This window comes from Carcharodon carcharias, chromosome 8 (genome assembly GCF_017639515.1).
Source record: "Carcharodon carcharias isolate sCarCar2 chromosome 8, sCarCar2.pri, whole genome shotgun sequence".
NCBI classification, from domain to species: Eukaryota; Metazoa; Chordata; class Chondrichthyes; order Lamniformes; family Lamnidae; genus Carcharodon; species Carcharodon carcharias.
In genome coordinates, this window is record NC_054474.1 from 83,310,501 (window position 1) to 83,330,255 (window position 19,755).

The window sequence follows — 19,755 nt, forward strand, 5'->3', positions numbered from 1 at the left end:
ATCATCAAAACTTTAACCTGGAATTAACTCTTTCTATTGTATTCTACATATTTCAAATATTTCTTTCTTATCAGGCTGAGATTAAGAGCTTCTCATTTCATGTTTTATGAGATGTTTAAACACAATCTCTACGTGTATATATATCTGGATAGACCTCAGTCTTCCACTGTTCAGTTATGTGGCTTTACACCATAAAGTTCAATCAAGTTGCAGTTTATAGAGAACAGTTTCTTTTGTTGAGTTTTATTTCCTTTAAACAATAGGATATTATTGCAGATTGTCACACTGAAAAAAGTATTCATTAGGTAAACCTTCTGGTGCAGGAACATTCATTACCTGGTCTGTGATAATGTTGAGGCGATCGAGGCATTGTGGGAGACATCCCCTGTCGACTGTATGTGGGAGAGTCAATGTATCCAGGACTGGAAGATCTCCTCTGTCTTAAATCAATCCCATCATATATGTCCTACCATAAGATAGCAGGAACATCTTTAACATGGTGTGATTGTGATTTGACCCTTCAGTATCAAGATAGCAGTTAAGCAATTTTGACAACAATAAACACAACAATTACGGAAAAGGATGTTGGATTCTACAAAGAACGATAGAAAAAGATACACAGAAATAAACTTGGTGAATGATTATGTAGCATTTAAGCAAGGTTTTCGAAGAGTGAGAGGTGATCTCATTGAAATCTACAGAATATTTAAAGGAATAGACAGGGTAGATGCCGGTAAGCTGTTTCCCCTCGTTCGGGAGTCTAGAACCAGGGAACACAATTTCAAAATAAGGAGGAAGCTACTTAGGACCGAGATGAGGAGTAATTTCTTTACTCAGAGGGTTGTGCATCTTTGGAATTCTCTACCTCAGGGCCGTGGAAGCTCAGTCATTGGGCAGGTTTTTCCGGTCGGTGAGTGGGGGCGGGGCCCATTCGCTGACGCATCTAATGACGCAGAGATACGTCGGACATGTATCCCAATGTCACCCTGCGTCGTTTAGACTTTCAGTTCGGTGCCTGCTGAACTGTCAATGGCCTATTAAGGCCATTAAAAAACTAATTAACTTGATTGTTGGACCGGTCTGTCCAACCTTAAGATTGGCAGGCAGGCCGGGAGCCTAGGCGGGCCTCGGGAAAAGAAAGAAACCTCATCCACGGGCGGGATGAGGTTTCATGAGGGCTTTTAAATGTTTATCAAATGTTTAAATAAAAGTTGAGGACATGTTGCAACTCATGTGACAGTGTCACATGAGGGGACATGTCAGGGAAATTTTTTTATTACCTTTCTGTCAACTTTTGAATCAGAGCCGATCTCCCTGAGGCAGCACTTTGCCTCAGGGAGATCTGTGTGCGCTTTCGTGCGTATGCGGAAAAGAGTGCACTCCTGGCTGAGGGAAAACCCCCTCCGCCCACACAGGGAGCACACAGCACTTCCTGGCAGATGTCATGCTGGGCGGGCCTTAATTGGCCCACCTACACATAATGGTGGCTCCCCCCCCCACCGCCTCCACCCCCTCCCCCCCCAAATGGGGTTGTCAATTGGAAGGCCGGCCACTGGTGCCCACTCCCACACTTCCATCCCCCCAAAGGGGGGAAAATGTTCCCCATTGAGTATGCTTAAGGTTGAGATTTATAGATTTCTGATTAACAATAACTGAAGAGTTAGGAGGAGATTGTGGGTAAAAGACTTTTAAGTGTTTGATCAGCCATGATCATATTGAATGGTGGAACAGGCTCGATGGGCTGAATGGCCTTCACCTGTTTCTATGTTCCTAAGGCACACTGAGCAGATCATGTGACATTAGTTTAATGGTATGGTTACTATTTGATGTACAGCCTGTGATCTGTAAAATTTATCAAGGTCTATCAAAAGAAAAATAAAATCACCTATATATTTGCAACATTTTCATTGTAGATTGCAATACTGTAATTACTTATGTCTAACTGTAGAGGTGACTGAGCTGAATAGATGGATGTATAACATACTATAATATCCTTGATAAGTTTTGTCATTCTGAATTATAAAACAATAGAAGTATTCTGCAATCTTTGCTGATTCTCACACCCTGCTCTGACATTTAAAGCAACATAGTTTGCAGGAAAAATATTTTGCAGTACAGCCTTATTGTAACAGGCATAATATTGCAAGTCATGTGTTACAATCAAGGTTTTCTAGTCTCAGGGGATATGTTGTTAAATTCTCGATGGAGTTGATGCTCTACTGTTTGAAGATCTGACTATCACATTATTATATTTGAACCTGGTCATGTACACAGTAGGATAGTCCCTATGGAACAGGAGAACTCTGTGTTTTGATTATATGGATTGATTATATGAGGGCGTCCATCTGGGATTCATCAGTTTATTCTATGTGCTGACAGCCTAATGGTGGCACCAAGCAAAGCTGAGAAACCTCTTCACAGGAAGAGGGAGCAAACTGAAGGCATGGTGAACTCTCAGACACCTTCCAGCAGTCACACTAGCAGAGGTTCTGGTCAAGGTGACCTCTCCATTTACTCAGCCAAGGAATACAATGCAGAAGTAAAAAAGGCAGAAAATTTGCTTTACAGAAGGAAACAATATATTAAATAATAGACCACATAATATTACCACTACAGACTGTATCCAAAATGGTCAATCTGTTAATGAGGTAATGAATGGATGTTGCCAGGGCTGGAATGTTGCAGCTATGAGGAAAGATTTGATAGACTGGGGTTGTCCTCCTTGAAACAGACGAGGATGAGGGGAGATTTGATTGAGATGTACAAAATTGTGAAAGGCCTGGATAGAGTGGATGGGAAGGGCCAATTTACTTTAGCAGAGAGGCCAATGACTAAGGGGGCATAGATTTCAAGTGATTGGTAGAAGGATTAGGGGGGAGACAAGAAAACATTTTTCCACCCAGAGGGTTCTAAGGTCTGGAATTCACTGCCAGAAAGTGTAGTAGAGGCAGACACCCTCAACTCACTGAAAAGGTGTCTGGATATGCCCCTGAAGTGCCGTAACCTGCAGGGCTACTGACCAAATGCTGGAAAGTGGGATTAGGCTGGGTGGCTTGTTTTCCGGATGGCGTAGACATGCTAGGTCAGGTGGCCTTTTTCTGCTCTGTAAACTTTCTCTGATTCAATGATTCTATGAAGTAAACCAATTCTTGACTTGGCATCTAATACCCTAAAAGAGTATGCATTTTGGCCTTCCACAAATCTTTATTATTTTCTGTTAGATCAAAGAGATCAATACAGTATTTCATATTCAAGAGCAGGTATCTTAGCCATTATGTGGCAAAGCTAAAATTCTCATATAATGAAACAGAATTAGTACTCATTTCAGAAATGTTGTACTGGCAAATATTTGCAGATTGACTGTATTGCTACTTTGTTTGATTGCCAATTAAATATATATTTACTCAGAAAACAAGAAAGATGGTAAATTTTTCTTATGGATCATAACATAGTATAATTTTTATGCTTAAGTAAAAATATATAAGTTGTTTGGAGGGAGAGGGTAGTGGGCTGAAGGCAAGGGTGAATGAATACTTGTGTAAAGGTTGTAAATATAGTTGTAGTCTGAGGGTTTCTCAATTCATTTTGTTAACATAAGAAAATATCTATTTATTAAACAGCTCTTGAAATGCACCAGCAATCTTTCGCATGAAATGTGACATAATATTTCATACTGACAGACAGGCTTCCCTGGGCTACAAGCCACAGCATAAATCCTCTGCTGCTGTTATTTTGCTGCTTAAATTTTATGTGATTCTAGGCTGAACATTCATAATCAATTGGAAACGATTGAAAAGCTGCCAGGTGTTGGAATGATTTCTGAAGTGCTGAGCTAATTCTCCATCTGAAATACTGTACCTGAAGCAGACTACACACTGGAAATTAGTATCAGTGCTTGCTTAATTCCTTTGTGAAACAAAATTATAATTTCAAATTTATCCAATTCTGTAATTATATGATGAATCCTGTTTGAATCCTAAACAACTTTGGAAAATGTTTCAGATGAAAACCTTTTCTGAAAAGTAAAATGCTATCTTTAGATCCTTAATACTTTGAAGCAAAAATTGAATTGCCAATTGTTCAATGCAGCTTTGATGGCACATGCGTATTTTTTGTACACTGGTTAATATAATTACTAACTGAAATGTTTCATGGAAACCAAGCGGAAGACCTGATACACATTTTTAAGATGTTATTGCTGTTTTTGCTCCAACTCAGCATTAATTCAGTCAAAGCTGTCCCTTGGTGGAAAGTATTTGGCACGATGCAGACATTAGACAAAGCCACTGCCAACAAATTAAGAGCTCCCCAAAGTACCAGTACCTGCTGCACTCCGAAAACAGACTCCGAATTCAAACTTATTGCTTGAGCACAGATTTAGTATTAGCTAAGCCTCAAAACACACTCTGGACTGATCTAAATTGTGACATCTTAGATTTATAATTAAGTGCTTTGAGGTAGATTTGCAATAAAGATGAATTAATGTTTGTAATTGGTGGATACAAAATAATCTCTTATTTATGGGAAAAGTTTGCATGAAGCCATGTTTCAGAGGGATCTGTGTCAGAGCCTGGAATGGATCAATTTGTTGATATGGTAATGGTCATTTCCTTCTTTGGAATCCAATCATTGTGGGTATCAACTTGTATTGAGACTTTCCAATATGCCAATTTTGCAGCTTGAGGGTAAAGGAATGTCTCAAGCTACCAACCTTGTGACATGTTAGGGTAACCTTTATGAGATTTTTGGTTCAGTCCCAAACAAGTGTGACATCGAGGTTCCTCTAATCACTGGTCAGGCCTCTCAGCACCTGGAAAAAGCAGCACTAACATGCACTTTGTGTGTTTGTGCATGTATGGTTCTACAACGGACACAGGACCCCATTTCCATATTTGAAAGCCTCTTGCCTGCTTTGCTGGGTGTCCATTTAAGGGACTGCTGTAGATTGAATCAGGCAAGCAAATGGGTGAACATAGTCCCCATCAGATTTCTTCCACGTGTCAGCCAATTTTTAGACAAGTAACGGGCAGCCAGTAGTTGAAAATATGAACTTATGAGCATACAAATTAGGAGCAGAGTAGGCCCTTCGACCTCTCGAGCCTGCTCCGCCATTCAATAAGACTATGGCTGATCTGATTGTGGCCTCAGTTCCATTGTCTTTCCTACCTACTACACCCTTTGACTCCCTAGTCAATCAAGAATCTATCTAATTCAGCCTTAAAAATATTCAATGACTCTATCTCCATGACTCTCTGGGGAAGAGCATTCCACAGACTCATGACCCTCTGAGAGAACAAATCTCTCCTTATCGCCATCTTAAATGGGAGATCCTTTATTTTTGAACAGTGTCCAATAGTTCTGGTCTCTCCCACAAGTGGAAGCAACTCTTCAGCATCCACCCTGTCAAGTCCCCTCAGGATCTTGTATGTTTTGACAAGATCACCTATTGTTCTTCTAAACTCCAATGAATATAGGAATTAGGAGCAGGTGTAGGCCACTCAGCCCCTCGAGCCTGCTCCATCATTCAATGAGATCACGGCTGATCTGACTGTAGTCTCAATTCCACATTCCTGCCTCCCCCTGATAACCTTTCACCCCCTTGCTTATCAAAAATCCATCTACTTCTGCCTTAAAAATATTCGAAGGGGAGAATTTTGTCCCTGATGCGGGGGGTTGGACGGGAGCAGGTGGGTGTGTAGCCAATCACCACCCACGATCGGCTGTGCGCCGCCATTTTTCATGGGCAGGCCAATTAAGGCCCGCCCAGCATGACGCACACCCAGAAGTGCTGTGTGCTCCCTGTGTGGTTGGGGGGAGGAGGCTGAGTCGTGGCCTGCACTCTTTCACGCACGTGCGCGAAAGAGCGCAGAAATCTTCCTGAGGCAGCTCTGTGCCACAGTTTGATATTTGAAAATTTCAATAAAGAAAAAAAATTTTTTTGAGACATACCCCCTTATGTGACAGTGTCACATGAGCTGGGACATGTCAATGAATTTTACTAACATTTTTTATTAAACTTTAAAAACCTTCATGAAACCTCATCCCGCCTGTCGATGTGGTTTCATGATAAATGTGAAGGCCGTCTGGGCTCTTTGCCTGCCTGCTAACTTTAAGGTTGGATGGGCTGTTCAGTTAATTAGCTTAATTGGTGTTTAAATGGCCTTAATAGGCCTTTGACAGTTCGGCGGGCATGCAGCCGACTCAGGTGCTGACCGCCGAACTCAAGATCTGAATGACATGAGGTGACATCGGGATGCATGGCTGATGTCACCGTGCATCATTTTATATGTCAGCGAGTGGGCCCTGGCCCCACTCGCTGACCTAAAAATTCTGGCCAAAGACTCTGCTTTGACCACCTTTTGAGGGAGCAATTTCCAAAGGCTCACGGCTCTCGGAGAAAAAAATCCTCATCTCTGTCTTAAATGGGCAATCCCTTATTTTTAAACAGTGCCCACAAGAGGAAAGTCCACCCTGTTAAGACATCTCAGGATCTTATAGGTTTCAATCAAGTCACCTCTTACTCTTCTAAACTCCATCTTCGAAACAAGCCTAGCTTGTCCAACTTCTCCTCATAAGACAACCCTCCCATTCCAGATGTTAGTCTAGTAAACCTTCTCTGATTTGCTTCTAATGCATTTATATCCTTCCTTAAATAAGGAGACCAATGCTGTACACCTCAGATGTGGTCTCATCAATGCCCTGTATAAGTGAAGCAAAACCTCCCCACTTGTGCATTCAATTCCCCCCATAATAAACTATAACATTCTATGAGCTTTCCTAACTACTTGCTGTACCTGCATACTAACCATTTGCTATTCATGCACTAAGTGGCCCAGATCCCTCTGGATCTCAGAGCTCTGCAACCCCTCATCATTCAGATGATAGGTTTCTTTTTTATTCCTCCTGCCAAAATAGACAATTTCACATTTTCCCAATTATACTCCATTTGCCAGATCTTTGCCCACTCACTTAACCTATCCGTATCCCTTTGCAGATTCCTTATGTCCTCTTCGCCACTTAATTTCATACCTATCTTTGTGTCATTAGCAATTTAGCAACTATTCCTTTGGCCCCTTCATCCAAGTCATTATATAAATTGTAAATAGTTAAGGCCCCAGCATTGATCCCTGTGGCACACCACTCATTATATCTTACCAACCAGAAAATGACCTATTTATGCCTACTCTGTTTCCTGTTAGCTAGCCAATCTTCTGTCCATGCCAATATGTTACCTCTTACACCATGAGCTTTCATTTTCTGCAATAACCTTTGATGTGGCACCTTTTCAAATGCCTTCTGGAAATCTAAGTACAGTACATGAGATAATTTAGCAACCACATATTCGATCCCTCCAGTCTTGGGGCACCCTATCAGTGGTTTTGACAGAATCCAGATTTTTAGGGGCTGTATTGGGGGAGGAAGTAAAGTTAAGTTTGAAGAAAGCAGAATGCTCATTCCTAGTTTTAAATGGATAATCTGAAACATAGGCTATCCCTTTTGCTCATGAATGTTTTCTGCAGAACTTAGTCGTAAATAACTTGCTAAGAATTTCCTGACATCATCATCTATCTAACAGGAAAATTAGAACAATATTGACCACACTCCCCCTGCCTGCCCCCCCCAAGCAGGTTAACACTCCTAAATACATTGTTTCTTACCAAAAGACCTACTGAGATACAAAGATACAATAAACATAATAAAACACAATAAAATGGCCAGAATTACCTGTGAGTATGGTGACAGCATCCCAAGTGACTACAGTAAAAAAAAATTAAAAATGGCATTTAGTCCAAAAACATGCCAAAACTTTTACACAAATTATCTTAATCAAGTAAAAATTAGATAACAGATTGTTAGGTGACGGATTACTGAGTTTTCCCCCCATTACAACAGTCAACCTCTGTTAAGTGCACAATTGGTTTTTACATGATTTATTTATTTATTTATTTATTATGAGTTCATAGATAAACCCTCTGTCATAAATAGTTTGAATGTGCATGATTTCATATCTAGATATTACTTTTAACTTGCTGTGGCTTAATGGATTGTCCAAGTAACATAAGACATGCATCAGATTACTGCAAAATAGGGCGAATTTAACGTGGCCCATTGGCACGGATTACAAGGTTGTGCAGGGTTCAGGGGGAGGGGTAGTGCATATAGAATCGGGAGAGAATTATCTTAATGGTGGGATAGGTTGAGGAACGTCTTTTCACCCAGAGGTTGATAGAGGTCCTTAAGTGTCCAATTAAGGGCCACTTAAGGGTCTCTTCCTCTGTTGCTGGCACTTAAGCATAGGCGGGGTAGGGGCGGGGGAATGGTCCTCCGCTGTGTTGAGAGACCACCCAGCAAAAGCTGGCAGCCTGCCTCTGGGCTTGGGGGGGGTAGTGAGGATTGGTGGGCGGATGGAGGAGATGAGAGATCGGGCACCCTATGGAAGATGTCTCTTTGTGGCAAAGGATGCCTCCATAGAAACACCCCCTCCTATTCTCAACACTGACACCCCACCTCAGCGGCACCCGAGTGGCACCCACCCCCACTCACCTGGGTTTCAGAGCTCCTAGTGGCACTGCTGGGACTGAAGAGCTCTGCCGGCCCTCTGATTGGGATCATCACTTTGATCATCCCTCACCCCTCACTGGGCAGTTAATTTCCTGATGGATACGGAATTGGGTAGGGGATCCTGGAAATAGCTGAGGCAGTGTTACACTGACTTTCCAACCTGTGTCGTGACCACCGCTGCCCACATTAAATTCAGCCAAAGGTGTTTAACCATGGGTGGAATTGAATGAATAGCAGTAAATTGATAAAATTATTTAATTAGCAGGAATGAATGGAATAGATACATATTAAAAGTCACCTTTTGTTCATGAAATGTTTACAGCGACTAACTTTTAATGGAGTTGACTCGACTACTAGTACTTAGTCTATTGAGTAATTTTAAAGTAAAAAAAGTTATTTTCCACTGACCATAGTTTACCAACTAAATATGGAATTAAAAAGGTTGAGGAAGATCCTCAGAGCTGCCCCTGCTCTACAATTGTAATTGCGGTGTAAACAGGGTTTCCAGTGAAGTTACAGTGCAATGCCAAGGAATGTCCCAGCTACGTTTTTGCAATTTAAACCTATAAAAATGTTTTAACTTTGATAAAATTTCTTTTAATGCCCCATTTCTAGAGGCACTTTCCAATCTATACAAGTCATTATATGCAAATAATAGATATACTTAAGGAAAATAAAATTAGTTAATCAGCTATCAACTGATATTCATATGCTTCATAAGTTCAATGGGACATCAGATTAGGAATATACTTCCAAATTTAAGAGTATGCCTGCTACATCATTCAATATTCATCATTTAAAAATTGTAATTGCTGCTTATATGCAAATTCACATGTGTTGTGTTACAGGTTCGAAGCTGTTGCAAGTAAAAGGCATTTTAGCCAGAGGTGCTGAAGAATGCAATGAGTTGGCAGAAGGAGAGAAATTAGTCATACTACTGTTACTTCCCACTGGTGGCATTTAAAAACAAACAATAGGTAACACCATGAAAATAAACCATATATCCAATGTTGTGTAATGTTTGAATGCAACAAGTGCTCAAAATATTGGGTGGATGAACATTCCATGCAAAATTAATTACCTCCCCGAAACTATGTCTTTCAAGTCTGTCTTCTGATGCAGATTTGAAATATGGCTCGTAGGAAACCAGATCAGGACGCTGAATATCATAGATAGTTTTAACTTTGGGAAGAGCGGCCAGATCCCTATAGTCAAGTATTTCATTATCCACTTTTGCCTGAGATGAAGAGAGTGTAAAGAGGAGAACAGAGGAAATCAGAGGAAGATGTTAGATACAGAGAAAGTAACAATAGAAAGAAAACCACTTGAAGTCATTAGTTTCTGATTTGAAGTCGTTAGTTCCTAATTTTAAGTCATTGGTTCCTGAAACTGTCACACTGGAGATTTTAAAGCTGTTTTATGCATAAGTAGCATTGCTAGACTTTCATTATAAAACAGAAAAAATCAGAGGAATGTTGCAGTGAAAATGAGCTGTAGGACAGGGTTGGTTCAAGTTGGGGAAATTCATTCCACTGAATGATCATCCCTTATGAAGAATGGTTATTTACAGCTAGTGGTATCTATTCTGTTCTGTGGGAAAATGCATTAAATCAATTACCTTAATTGTAAATAAATGGAATTGCAGTTCTTCAAAACACTGTTAATGTTCACATAATAAAAAAATGAATTTGACTTATTCAGCCACAACACATAAATGGCCCTGGTCACAGACATTACAAAAGACAGTCAGAGTCATTATAGAGCAGGATCTGTCTACAGTTCCTTTCAATGACAATATCAAAAGAAAAAGCCTGCAACTTCTGATTTCAGCTCAGTGACAGAAGTACAAAACTACAATCCCAGATGTAAGGGCTATCAATTGGACCTGGAGTATAGCAAAGGTTAAATTTGATTTTGGGAACAAATCAAGTAACACACTAAAGTGTGCTGGCTGGACCACATATAGACTGATTCTGAGTGTGGCAGATCCAGTGCCTACTCCACTCAGCACTGGCAAATTTCCTAATGAATCTTAAATTAGGCCTCTAATTGACATTTACTTGGGGCCTAACATCTATTTTAGTTGGCTGTCATCAACATCTGAAAAGTCATCCGATGTCATTTGTGGTTGAGCATGTTTCAGGCACCTTTGGGGCATGAGATATAGTTCTGCAAAATTGATCATATTGCTTCTGGGTGAAAAATAGGCTGCGATGGGTCCCAATTTTGCCCCATGGCTTTTATCTGGTAAATTTGTTTGGACAGTGTCAGAAAGTTAGTAGTCAATTTCACACACTCAATGGGGGTGAATCTCAAGTGATACCCCTAGAACTGACTCCTCAGGAGCCATTTCTTCATATCTGTAATAGTAACCTAGCTACAAGATTTCAAAGCTGCAGTATGTGGGTAAGGTTCCCTTTTTAATAAGCATTAGTAGCAGAAGTTGACAGATGTCCACAATACTATATGCAATAAAACTGGACATGGAAAATGATGTATTATTGCACTAGTTTATGGTGGAGGTCATCATTGCTTTTCAAATGCTCCATCAAATCCTGAGTGAGATCCGCATTTCAAGTCATTCTGCAAGCAGCCTTCAGGGCTGTTTTTCAGTACATGGCTTTTGAGTATAATTTTGACAGTAGCTTGTTCCACAAATATCACATTTTATGAATAAACCTCCAGGCTTTCAAGTGTATTTAAGGGCCTCATCTAGTAAGTGCTAAGTTTAGCGACCATTCTGAGAAAAGGGTGGGCACATCATTTACCTCAAGCAGTTTGAAAGAAGATGCCAATTTATGGATCTCTTATCTGTAGTATCTCTTAGCAACCCATTTTGCAAGTTAGAATATCGAGTTTATTTTTAAAATTTGGTTTTGCCACAGGGAAGTTTGTGACAGCTTGAATTGTGTTTCTTTCTAATGCTTTTTGACCTGCTGGAAATAATTGGAACTATTAATAACTGGATTAGCTGTCTAGAGAGAGGTAGAATTCATGTTGATAGCAATGACAAAGGGGAAGGTGGAGGAAGGTTGCTTCTGTTATATTTGCAACTATAACAACAATGGGCTGAGAGGTTGTTTTCAAAGGGGATATGGTTGTAGACTATCATAGATTCGGCAACTTTAAAAATTTAGTTTCTGGGCATAGTTTAGATTCTCTAGGTAGTAAGTTTGTTTAAATTGCTTTGAGCAATAAAGTTTTCATTACCAAACTCTTGGGCCTAAATTTTAACAAAGACAGAAGGGCTCCATGCTGCAGCCGAAATGACAATGGAGCCCTGATTCCAGAAGGCCTGCTCCCAAATCCGGCACCCAGCATGGGAATGATGGTGGTATGTATTTCGCACATCTGCAGTTCACAGAGGCAGCCGCAAATTTAAAAGTGCAGCTGTTTTCAATCAGAAGGAATTTTTGTCATCAAAGTTTCTGAAACACGATTTGTGAGTTTGAGGAAAAGGTCTAATCCGGCAGATGACCTGCCGGAGTTCTTTGGAGAGGTCAGGTACTCCTTTAGGATTGTTAAAAGTAGTCATGAATGTGCATAAAAATAGTGGATAAGATTAGTGCAAGTCAAGCTGTCAAGACATTTAAATTCCCATGCTCTTTAAATTTTGGAAAAAAGCAAACAGTCTGCAGTTGAAAAATTCAGTGCTTGAAATTTCAATAGATGTTTGTTGATATAAGCCTGAAGGTTATAATTATTGTATTAATACAGGTTGACTTCTTCCACAACCTATCATATCACAGTGGGGGACTTATAAATTCACAGCTTGACTGACAGCTCCAAGTGGTTATAAAGGGATTAGCTCCCTTTGGTGTGGGCTATGCATACAAATATTTGTTTTTATAAGGGATTTAATATTTTAAGGGATTTAAATGTATTGAATAGGCTTTGATCAATTAAAGTGTTTTGTTATAATAGACTGAAAGCTCTAATTGATACTTAGAACTTTATTTCATCTCAGCATAGTTCCTGAGGTCTGCCCATGGTGGATACTGGGTGAGTTAGTATGGAGGGTATAAGGGAAAAGGGTGGTGGGTGCAGGGCATGGGTTGGCACTAAATTAGCAAAAGGGCTATAAAAGGTTATGGGGTGGGTGGAGAGCATAGGCTGGCATGGAGGGTAGGAGTGGCCATGCAAAGTGGGTATAGGTGTATATGTTGGCACAGAGGGTATGAAAGGCCATGGGGTGGGTAGAGAGCCATGAGGTCACATGGAGGTTATTAGGGGACATTGGGTATGTGCAGGGGCACATAATGTGGCATCAGTTGGCATGGATGGGGCATGGGGAATGTGTGGCATTGAGGGGCTGTGAGGGCTAGGGGGCCTTACTGCTTTTATTATACCTGGGATAAAGTCCCAGAGCGCCAAGTCGGGCCTTTGATAAGTCCACCTCAGCACCCAGCAGCTCTTTTGGCTCTTTCTGCAGAACAAAAATCGGAACATTCAGGGAAGTTTCTCCTGAGTAGGGTTTGGGAATTTTCCCAACTCTGCACACCTGATTCAGGAATGAAAATTTGGTCCTTGGTCTCTGCGTAGTACAATTAGTTACATATACAGAGAAGAGGGTTATCTGTTTTTCTGGGGGAGGGGAGGAGCTGCTGCCAATGTCAAGATGAGAACCTCAAACTTATTTGAACGAGATTGTTTGGAAAAGTATAAGTTAATTTTATGAAACTGATCTTATATGGATTCCCCTTCTACTTCCCTTAGATTTTGATGAGATTTCACTGAGCTTGGTTAGTTCTGGCCCCAGGTGGCTAAAGTTACTTACACAGATGACCCGGTTTGGTGATCCTGAAATGCTAGATCCAGGAGGAGAGATGGAAGTTTCAGAGGTGCGTCTGTGCTGTAAAAGGAAATGAGAATATGATAACATTCACCATCATGTATTTTCCTGCATCGCAAAAAAGTTCTACACACTTATGGCCAATTCTCATTCAACTTTTTTTTATTTGAATCACTCCGAAAGTCAATATTATATAGGAGTATGTGTTAATGCTATATAAAATTGGCTGCACCGTGTAGGAACAAATTGAACACTACAGAAGTTTTAACTATTTACACATCCTATATAGGTTTACCTAAAGTGATGCATACTCATTGTCATTGTTGGAATTTTAAAATTGACACACATAATTTATTAAATGTTTCCCTGCCACCCATTGTTACTTATTTCCCTCCCACACAGTCATGCGTGCATGTTTTTCTTCTCTGTCTCTCCCTCTATTGTTCTTGCTTTTGACCACTTCCTTTTCTGTCTCTGTCTTTTTCCTTGACTTTCCATGTCTTTTTTCACTGAAGCCTCTTTGACCCCCTCGATCACTGCTTTTTTGTGGAGCTTCCCAATATGGGCCTTCAGCTGGATCGATGCAAATTGAGTACTACTGTCTTCCAAAGAGCGTGAACACTGTAACACGACTGAATAAACACTTCTCCCAAATATCTGCAAGAGAAAAAGCTACAGTACACTTTGAATGGAAGCCACTTTGGCCCTTATTCACCTAACTTTAGGGCTAACGATGTTGTATTTGCAATGGACAAGGGGAGAAATTGGGGAAGGATTATTCTGGTCCCCCACCATTTTTGTGTTCATCAGAATTTTCAACCCACTTGGGAGCAGGTGTAGAATGCACACCCAAAACATAGACAGGTGCATACAATTCAGGAATTCTCACATTTACATCTGAAGCAACTGGATGCTAGAGGCTACCTATGTGATCATGCAATGCAGCTTTACTAGAGCATTAGTGGCTTTTGATAAAGGAAATGGCCTGGTTTTTTCAACTGCATTCAAAGAAACCTTGGGGTTTCATAGAAGCTGACCAATAGTTTTTCTTCATACTCTTTAGTTTGTCCCTGATGAACCCCAAATCAACTCAATAATGATGTGCTCAGGCACAATGAGTTTCCTAAGTTGAATGCCCTAGATGGTTATTAATAACATGGTAACTTGCCCATGCACAAAACACTATGAATGGGGAAAACGGGGCAAAATGAGAGGTGCAACTAGTCAGTGGACTTCCGCTCCACCCCAATGCAGTTCTGCCTCTGAACGGCTTATCGAGGACATTCAAGCTTTTTGATTTAAAAAATGAAATTTTTTTAAAAGTGTGGTATACTTCTGGTTATCAGTAAATTTTGGAAAGCAAACCTTGCAAGGTCAGGAACAAATTAATTCATGTGCCCCAAACCCCTTAACCTGGTGGCAAATCTCGAAAACATGAAAGTGAATGCCAAGTCCAGCAGGTATCAGGTACTTTTAAAAAAAAATATGAATTTATGAAGTTAATAGAGATTCAAAAGTCAATCTTGGAGTGATGGGAAGGAAACCCAAAGTTTAGCCACTACTCAAGTGTTTTTTCTATTCATTCATGAGATGTGGGCTTTGCTGGCTGGGCCAGCATTTATTGCCCATCCCTAATTGCCCTTGAGAAAGTGGTGGTGAACTGTCTTTTTGAACCACTGCAGTCCACCTGGTGTAGGTACACCTACAGTGCTGTTAGGGAGGGAGTTCCAGGATTTTGACCCAGCAACAGTGAAGGAACGGCAATATATTTTCAAGTCAGGATGGTGAGTGGCTTGGAGGGGAACTTCCAGGTGGTGGTGTTCCCATGTGTCTGCTGCCCTTGTCCTTCTAGATGGTAGAGGTCGTGGGTTTGGAAGGTGCTGTCTAAGGAGTATTGGTGAATTCCTTGTGGGTTTCAAGTATGTTGACACGTAGGAGTGCGTATGATTTCTTCAGATGACAGATGGTTACAATGTTGTGAGGGTTGTTCAGATGGGCTCCCACTACTTCTTTGAAATACGTACACATCAATCTGCCTGCTATACCTTTGAAAATAGTAGTTGTTCATCAGTTCATAGAAATTAGAACAAGATTAGCTTTCCATTGGGCAAGAGGAAAAAATTGAAAATATTTTTCGTGTATCACGTTGTTTTTTGTCATAGCTGCCTTTAGCAGTGTTAGGACCTCTTTGTAGTGTGCTTCAATTTTAAAACTGAGTTAACATGTTATACACAAAGGATAAATCATACTGAGCACAAGTTTAACCAGAAAATGCCTCTTATATGACTGTAATTTAGAGAACTATTGTCTGGTAAATGCTGAATTAGTATTATATATATATATATTGCGCACATATCAACTTAACCCAGGAAATCAAGGAGTTTACATGCTAATGATATTCAGTTGATTGGTGAAATAGGCACATTTTTGTGGATGTGTTGTACCCACCCGTAGCTTCTTTTCCATTCTAGCAGACTGCTTACAAAGTGGATGCCACACTTCACAGCCTGAAACGGAGAGAAAAAGAAATAAATTCAAGCCAAATGTGTGGCACCATTGCAGTGAGACCTACAGCTTGGCCATCTAAGTGCTCTGGTAGCACAACAAAACAAATCGAGCATTTCTGTCAGCTGAAGGGCACAGGTAAATTTGAGTAACACCTGATTGAAAACAGCAATGCAAGCTTTGCCTCATCGAAGCATTAGATGGTTTCATTTCAGCCTGTTTTCAAGGTCTGGTTTGACTAAAATGGGGCTTACACTGAGGTAATGTGTGGTGACAATGAAGGAGATGCCTGCACAAGTGCAACTGGCCACATTCTCAAGTTACATTTGACAGTGGAGGAATGATGAGAACAGATGCAAACTGGATTGATCCTCTTCCATATATTCTCAAATAAAATCATAGTAAGTTTATTTATTTCAAAATTTATTGAGTGACACTGCTGCTACAATCTTGTTCCAACAAAGTCAGACGCCTCTACACCTTTTAAAAGTCTTGTGGCCTTGGACTGCCGTTCACAAGATACCTTGCAACCAAGGTATGTTGCCAAGGGATTTTGGTTTGTGGAACAAAAGTGTCCTCAAAGCTCCAAACGATCACGTCTTGTGGATGCGCAGTAAATATCTGCAATTTCTGAACATGTTTTAACACCATTTGTGCTCTGCAACCAATTTGCAAAACTGTGCCCCGAAGCAAGCCTGAACAGGTCATTGTTTCCGAAAGCGGAGAAGAAATATTTATAAATAAAATGGAAACTCATTTTAACAATTTAAATGAAAGATATTTATAAATATTCAGGAAATAAACTAATGCAGAAGAGATTTAAGGACTAGAACTTCCTGGACTTAATTTATGCAGAAATTTCATGTCAACATTTTTGTGGAGTTCTATATTGATCTTGCTGACAAGTACTTAAAAACCCAAATTTCCTTTGGAGCTCAATTGCTTAAGTCAGATCATAAACACTGACCCCAAACTAGAGCAAATGCTGTACCACCAGTATGGATAATAAGGCATAGTCTGCCATCTGCTGTCTTGTGCCATGGAGTCTCGTTCTCACAGCTGCTTGTAAGTTACAACAACAACCTGTATTCAGATGGTGACTAACACAGTAAAATATCCCAAGGACAGGGTTTCTTGCCCTGCCACCCTAAAAGTCACCCTAGGAGTTGTCCCACTACAACAGGCTGCCATGCGGATTTTTAATGGTTTGAGATGAGCTTTCCACCTCCGAGAACTGTTGGCTAATCTCTTGTCCCAGCTGTGTCACTGGGAGCACTGGCCACTGCTGGGACTACATCCATTCCTGAAGAAGAAAAGCAAGGAGCTGGATGACAGATAAGTTGGGGCCAGGAGAGGAAGTACTGAGGGATGAAGGGGGTGAGGGGGAGGGAAGGGGCAGGGTGCACAGACCACACAGCAGGGGGTGTGGGGAACACCCGAGGGGTGGGGGCCTCCAATTGGAAAAGGGGGCCTTCCCTTTCCTGCCCGAGGCCTGAGCAGGTTAACCTGCCAGGCTTCCCGCCTATCACTGACTTCCTCCTATCAGCCAAAAAATTGCTGTCAGGTAGCAAGAGGCCTTAGAGACCTCAATTGGCACAAGGGTGCGCAGGCTGCCTGAGGCCTTGCCCGCTGCCTGTTAAGACATCACTAGGTCAGGGTGGGTAGGTAGATGGTGGGAAAAGCACCAACAGAATTTTACAGGTCCCTCTGCCTGCAAATGCGCCTGCAGGCAGGGCCAGGGAGAGAAATCATGGACCCTGGTGCACTCCTGTTTCTGGGCCCCTTAACCACACCCACTGCGCCCCCCCCCCCACCACCCTGTCATGCATGTGGAACATGTGTTCAGCTGTGCGAGGTTAAGAGAGGGTGCAGGTTGAAACCTGTTGTCCCAAGATGGCAGCACAGGCATCAGATCATGTTACTCGCTGATTGAAGTCATGATCTGTCTACTCTGCATATTTCCGGGGAACATTAGGTGTGTTCCACTAACACTTTTACAAAAGTGGCATCTGACATACTTTGCATCAGAAATGTACCCATGTGCTACAAGCTTCATTTAGAACTTTTTAAGGGGCCTCTTAACACCCAAAAATCTATTTCTTCCCTCAGCATCTTTCTGTTTGTGAATCTTGCTAATTGAAAATTCCTACATAATAACATTGATGACAAAAGTACTTCAGTAGCTAAAATGCACTTTTGTGAAATTGTGAAAGGCACTCTATGAATGCAAAGTTGTTTCAATTAAAACTGTTCACTAAATACACTTGGACACAAAAATAAGATGTATCTAATAGGTTATATAAATACAGCATCAACTTCAAATCCAGTCACACCAACAAAGAACAATTGTCTTACTTCTGGGAAAGTGGCACAGTGGGATTGTCATTGGTATTCCAGAGACCCAGGGTAATGCTCTCGGGACTTGGGTTCAAATCCAATTGAATCCAATAAAAATCTGGAATTAATGATGACCGTGAAACCATTATTGATTGTTGTAAAAACCCACCTGGTTCACTAATGCCCTTTAGGGAAGGAAATCTGCCTCCACAATAAGGTGTAAATGCCCTCTGAAATGACCTAAAAAGCTATTCAGTTGTATTAAACTGCTACAAAGACAATAAATAAAAAGGAATGAAACTGGACGGAGCACCCAGCATTGACCTAGGCACCCGAAACAACAATGGCAAACCCAGCCCTGTCGACATTGCGAACTAAGATCTCCTTATTAACATCTGGGGGCTTGTGCCAAAATTAGGAGAGCTGTCATACAGGCTAGTCAAGCAACAGCCTGACAGAATCATACTCACGGAATCATACCTCCCAGACACCACCATCAACATCCCTGGCAAGCCAGACCCAGCAGACGTGGTATACAATCGGGAGGGGGTTGTCCTCGGAGTCCTCAACATTGAAATCTCATGGCATCAGGTCAAACATGGGCAAGGAAGCCTCCTGCTGATTATTACATGCCGACGCCCTCAGCTAATGAATCAGTACTCCTCTATGTTGAGCACCACTTGGAGGAAGCACTGAAGGTGGCAAGGGCGCAGAATGTATTCTGGGTGGGGAATTTCAACGTCCTTCATCAAGAGTGACTTGGTAATACCACACAGACCGAGATGGCTGAGTCCTAAAGGACATAGCTGCTAGACTTGGTCTGCGGCAGGTGGTGAGGGAATCAAAAAAAGGGAAGAACATACTTGACCTCATCATCACCAACATGCCTGCCGCAGATTCATCTGTCCATGACAGTATCGGTAGGAGTGACCACCTCACAGTCCTTGTGCAGATGAAGTCCCGGCTTCACATTCAGGATACCCTCCATCATGTTGAATGGCACTACTACTGTGCTAAATGGGATAGATTTCAAACAGATCTGGCAACTCAAGACTGGGCAACCATGAGGTGCTGTGGGCCATCAGCAGCAGCAGAATTGTACTCAAAACAAACTGTAACCTCATGGCCGGGCATATCCCCCATTCTACCATTAGCAGCAAGCCAGGGGATCAACCCTGGTTCAATGAAGAGTGCAGGAGGGTATGCCAGGAGCAGCACCAGGCATACTTAAAAATGAGGTGTCAACCTGGTGAAGCTACAACACAGGGCTACTTGCATGCCAAACAGCATAAGCAGCAAGTGATAGACAGGGCTAAGTGATTCCACAACCATTGGATCAGATCAGAGTTCTGCAGTCCTGCCACATCCAGTCGTGAATGGTGGTGGACAATTAAACAACTCATTGGAGGAGGAGGCTTCACAAATATCCCCATCCTCAATCATGGAGGAGACCAGCACATCAGTGCAAAAGATAAGGCTGAAGCATTCACAACAATCATCAGCCAGAAGTGTCGAGTGGATGATCCATCTCCACCTCGTCCAGAAGTCCGCAGGATCAC

At 41.5% G+C, this 19,755-nt stretch overlaps 1 protein-coding gene across 6 annotated transcripts in view; it reads right to left on the reverse strand.

The window, feature by feature from the left end:
- The window catches only part of ablim3 (actin binding LIM protein family, member 3), a 328,604-nt gene that overhangs the window by 60,769 nt on the left and 248,080 nt on the right, over positions 1 to 19,755 (reverse strand). For 5 of the 6 annotated variants that reach the window (XM_041193207.1, XM_041193208.1, XM_041193206.1 and 2 more), the window contains exons 8-12: positions 15,803 to 15,861; positions 13,340 to 13,414; positions 9,644 to 9,799; positions 7,726 to 7,755; positions 337 to 466 (exon numbers count right to left, since the gene is read on the reverse strand). In XM_041193207.1, coding sequence (XP_041049141.1) covers positions 337 to 466; positions 7,726 to 7,755; positions 9,644 to 9,799; positions 13,340 to 13,414; positions 15,803 to 15,861 — 450 coding nt within the window. The remainder of the gene's footprint in view (positions 1 to 336; positions 467 to 7,725; positions 7,756 to 9,643; positions 9,800 to 13,339; positions 13,415 to 15,802; positions 15,862 to 19,755) is intronic. The other variant, XM_041193210.1, reaches the window with a different exon arrangement.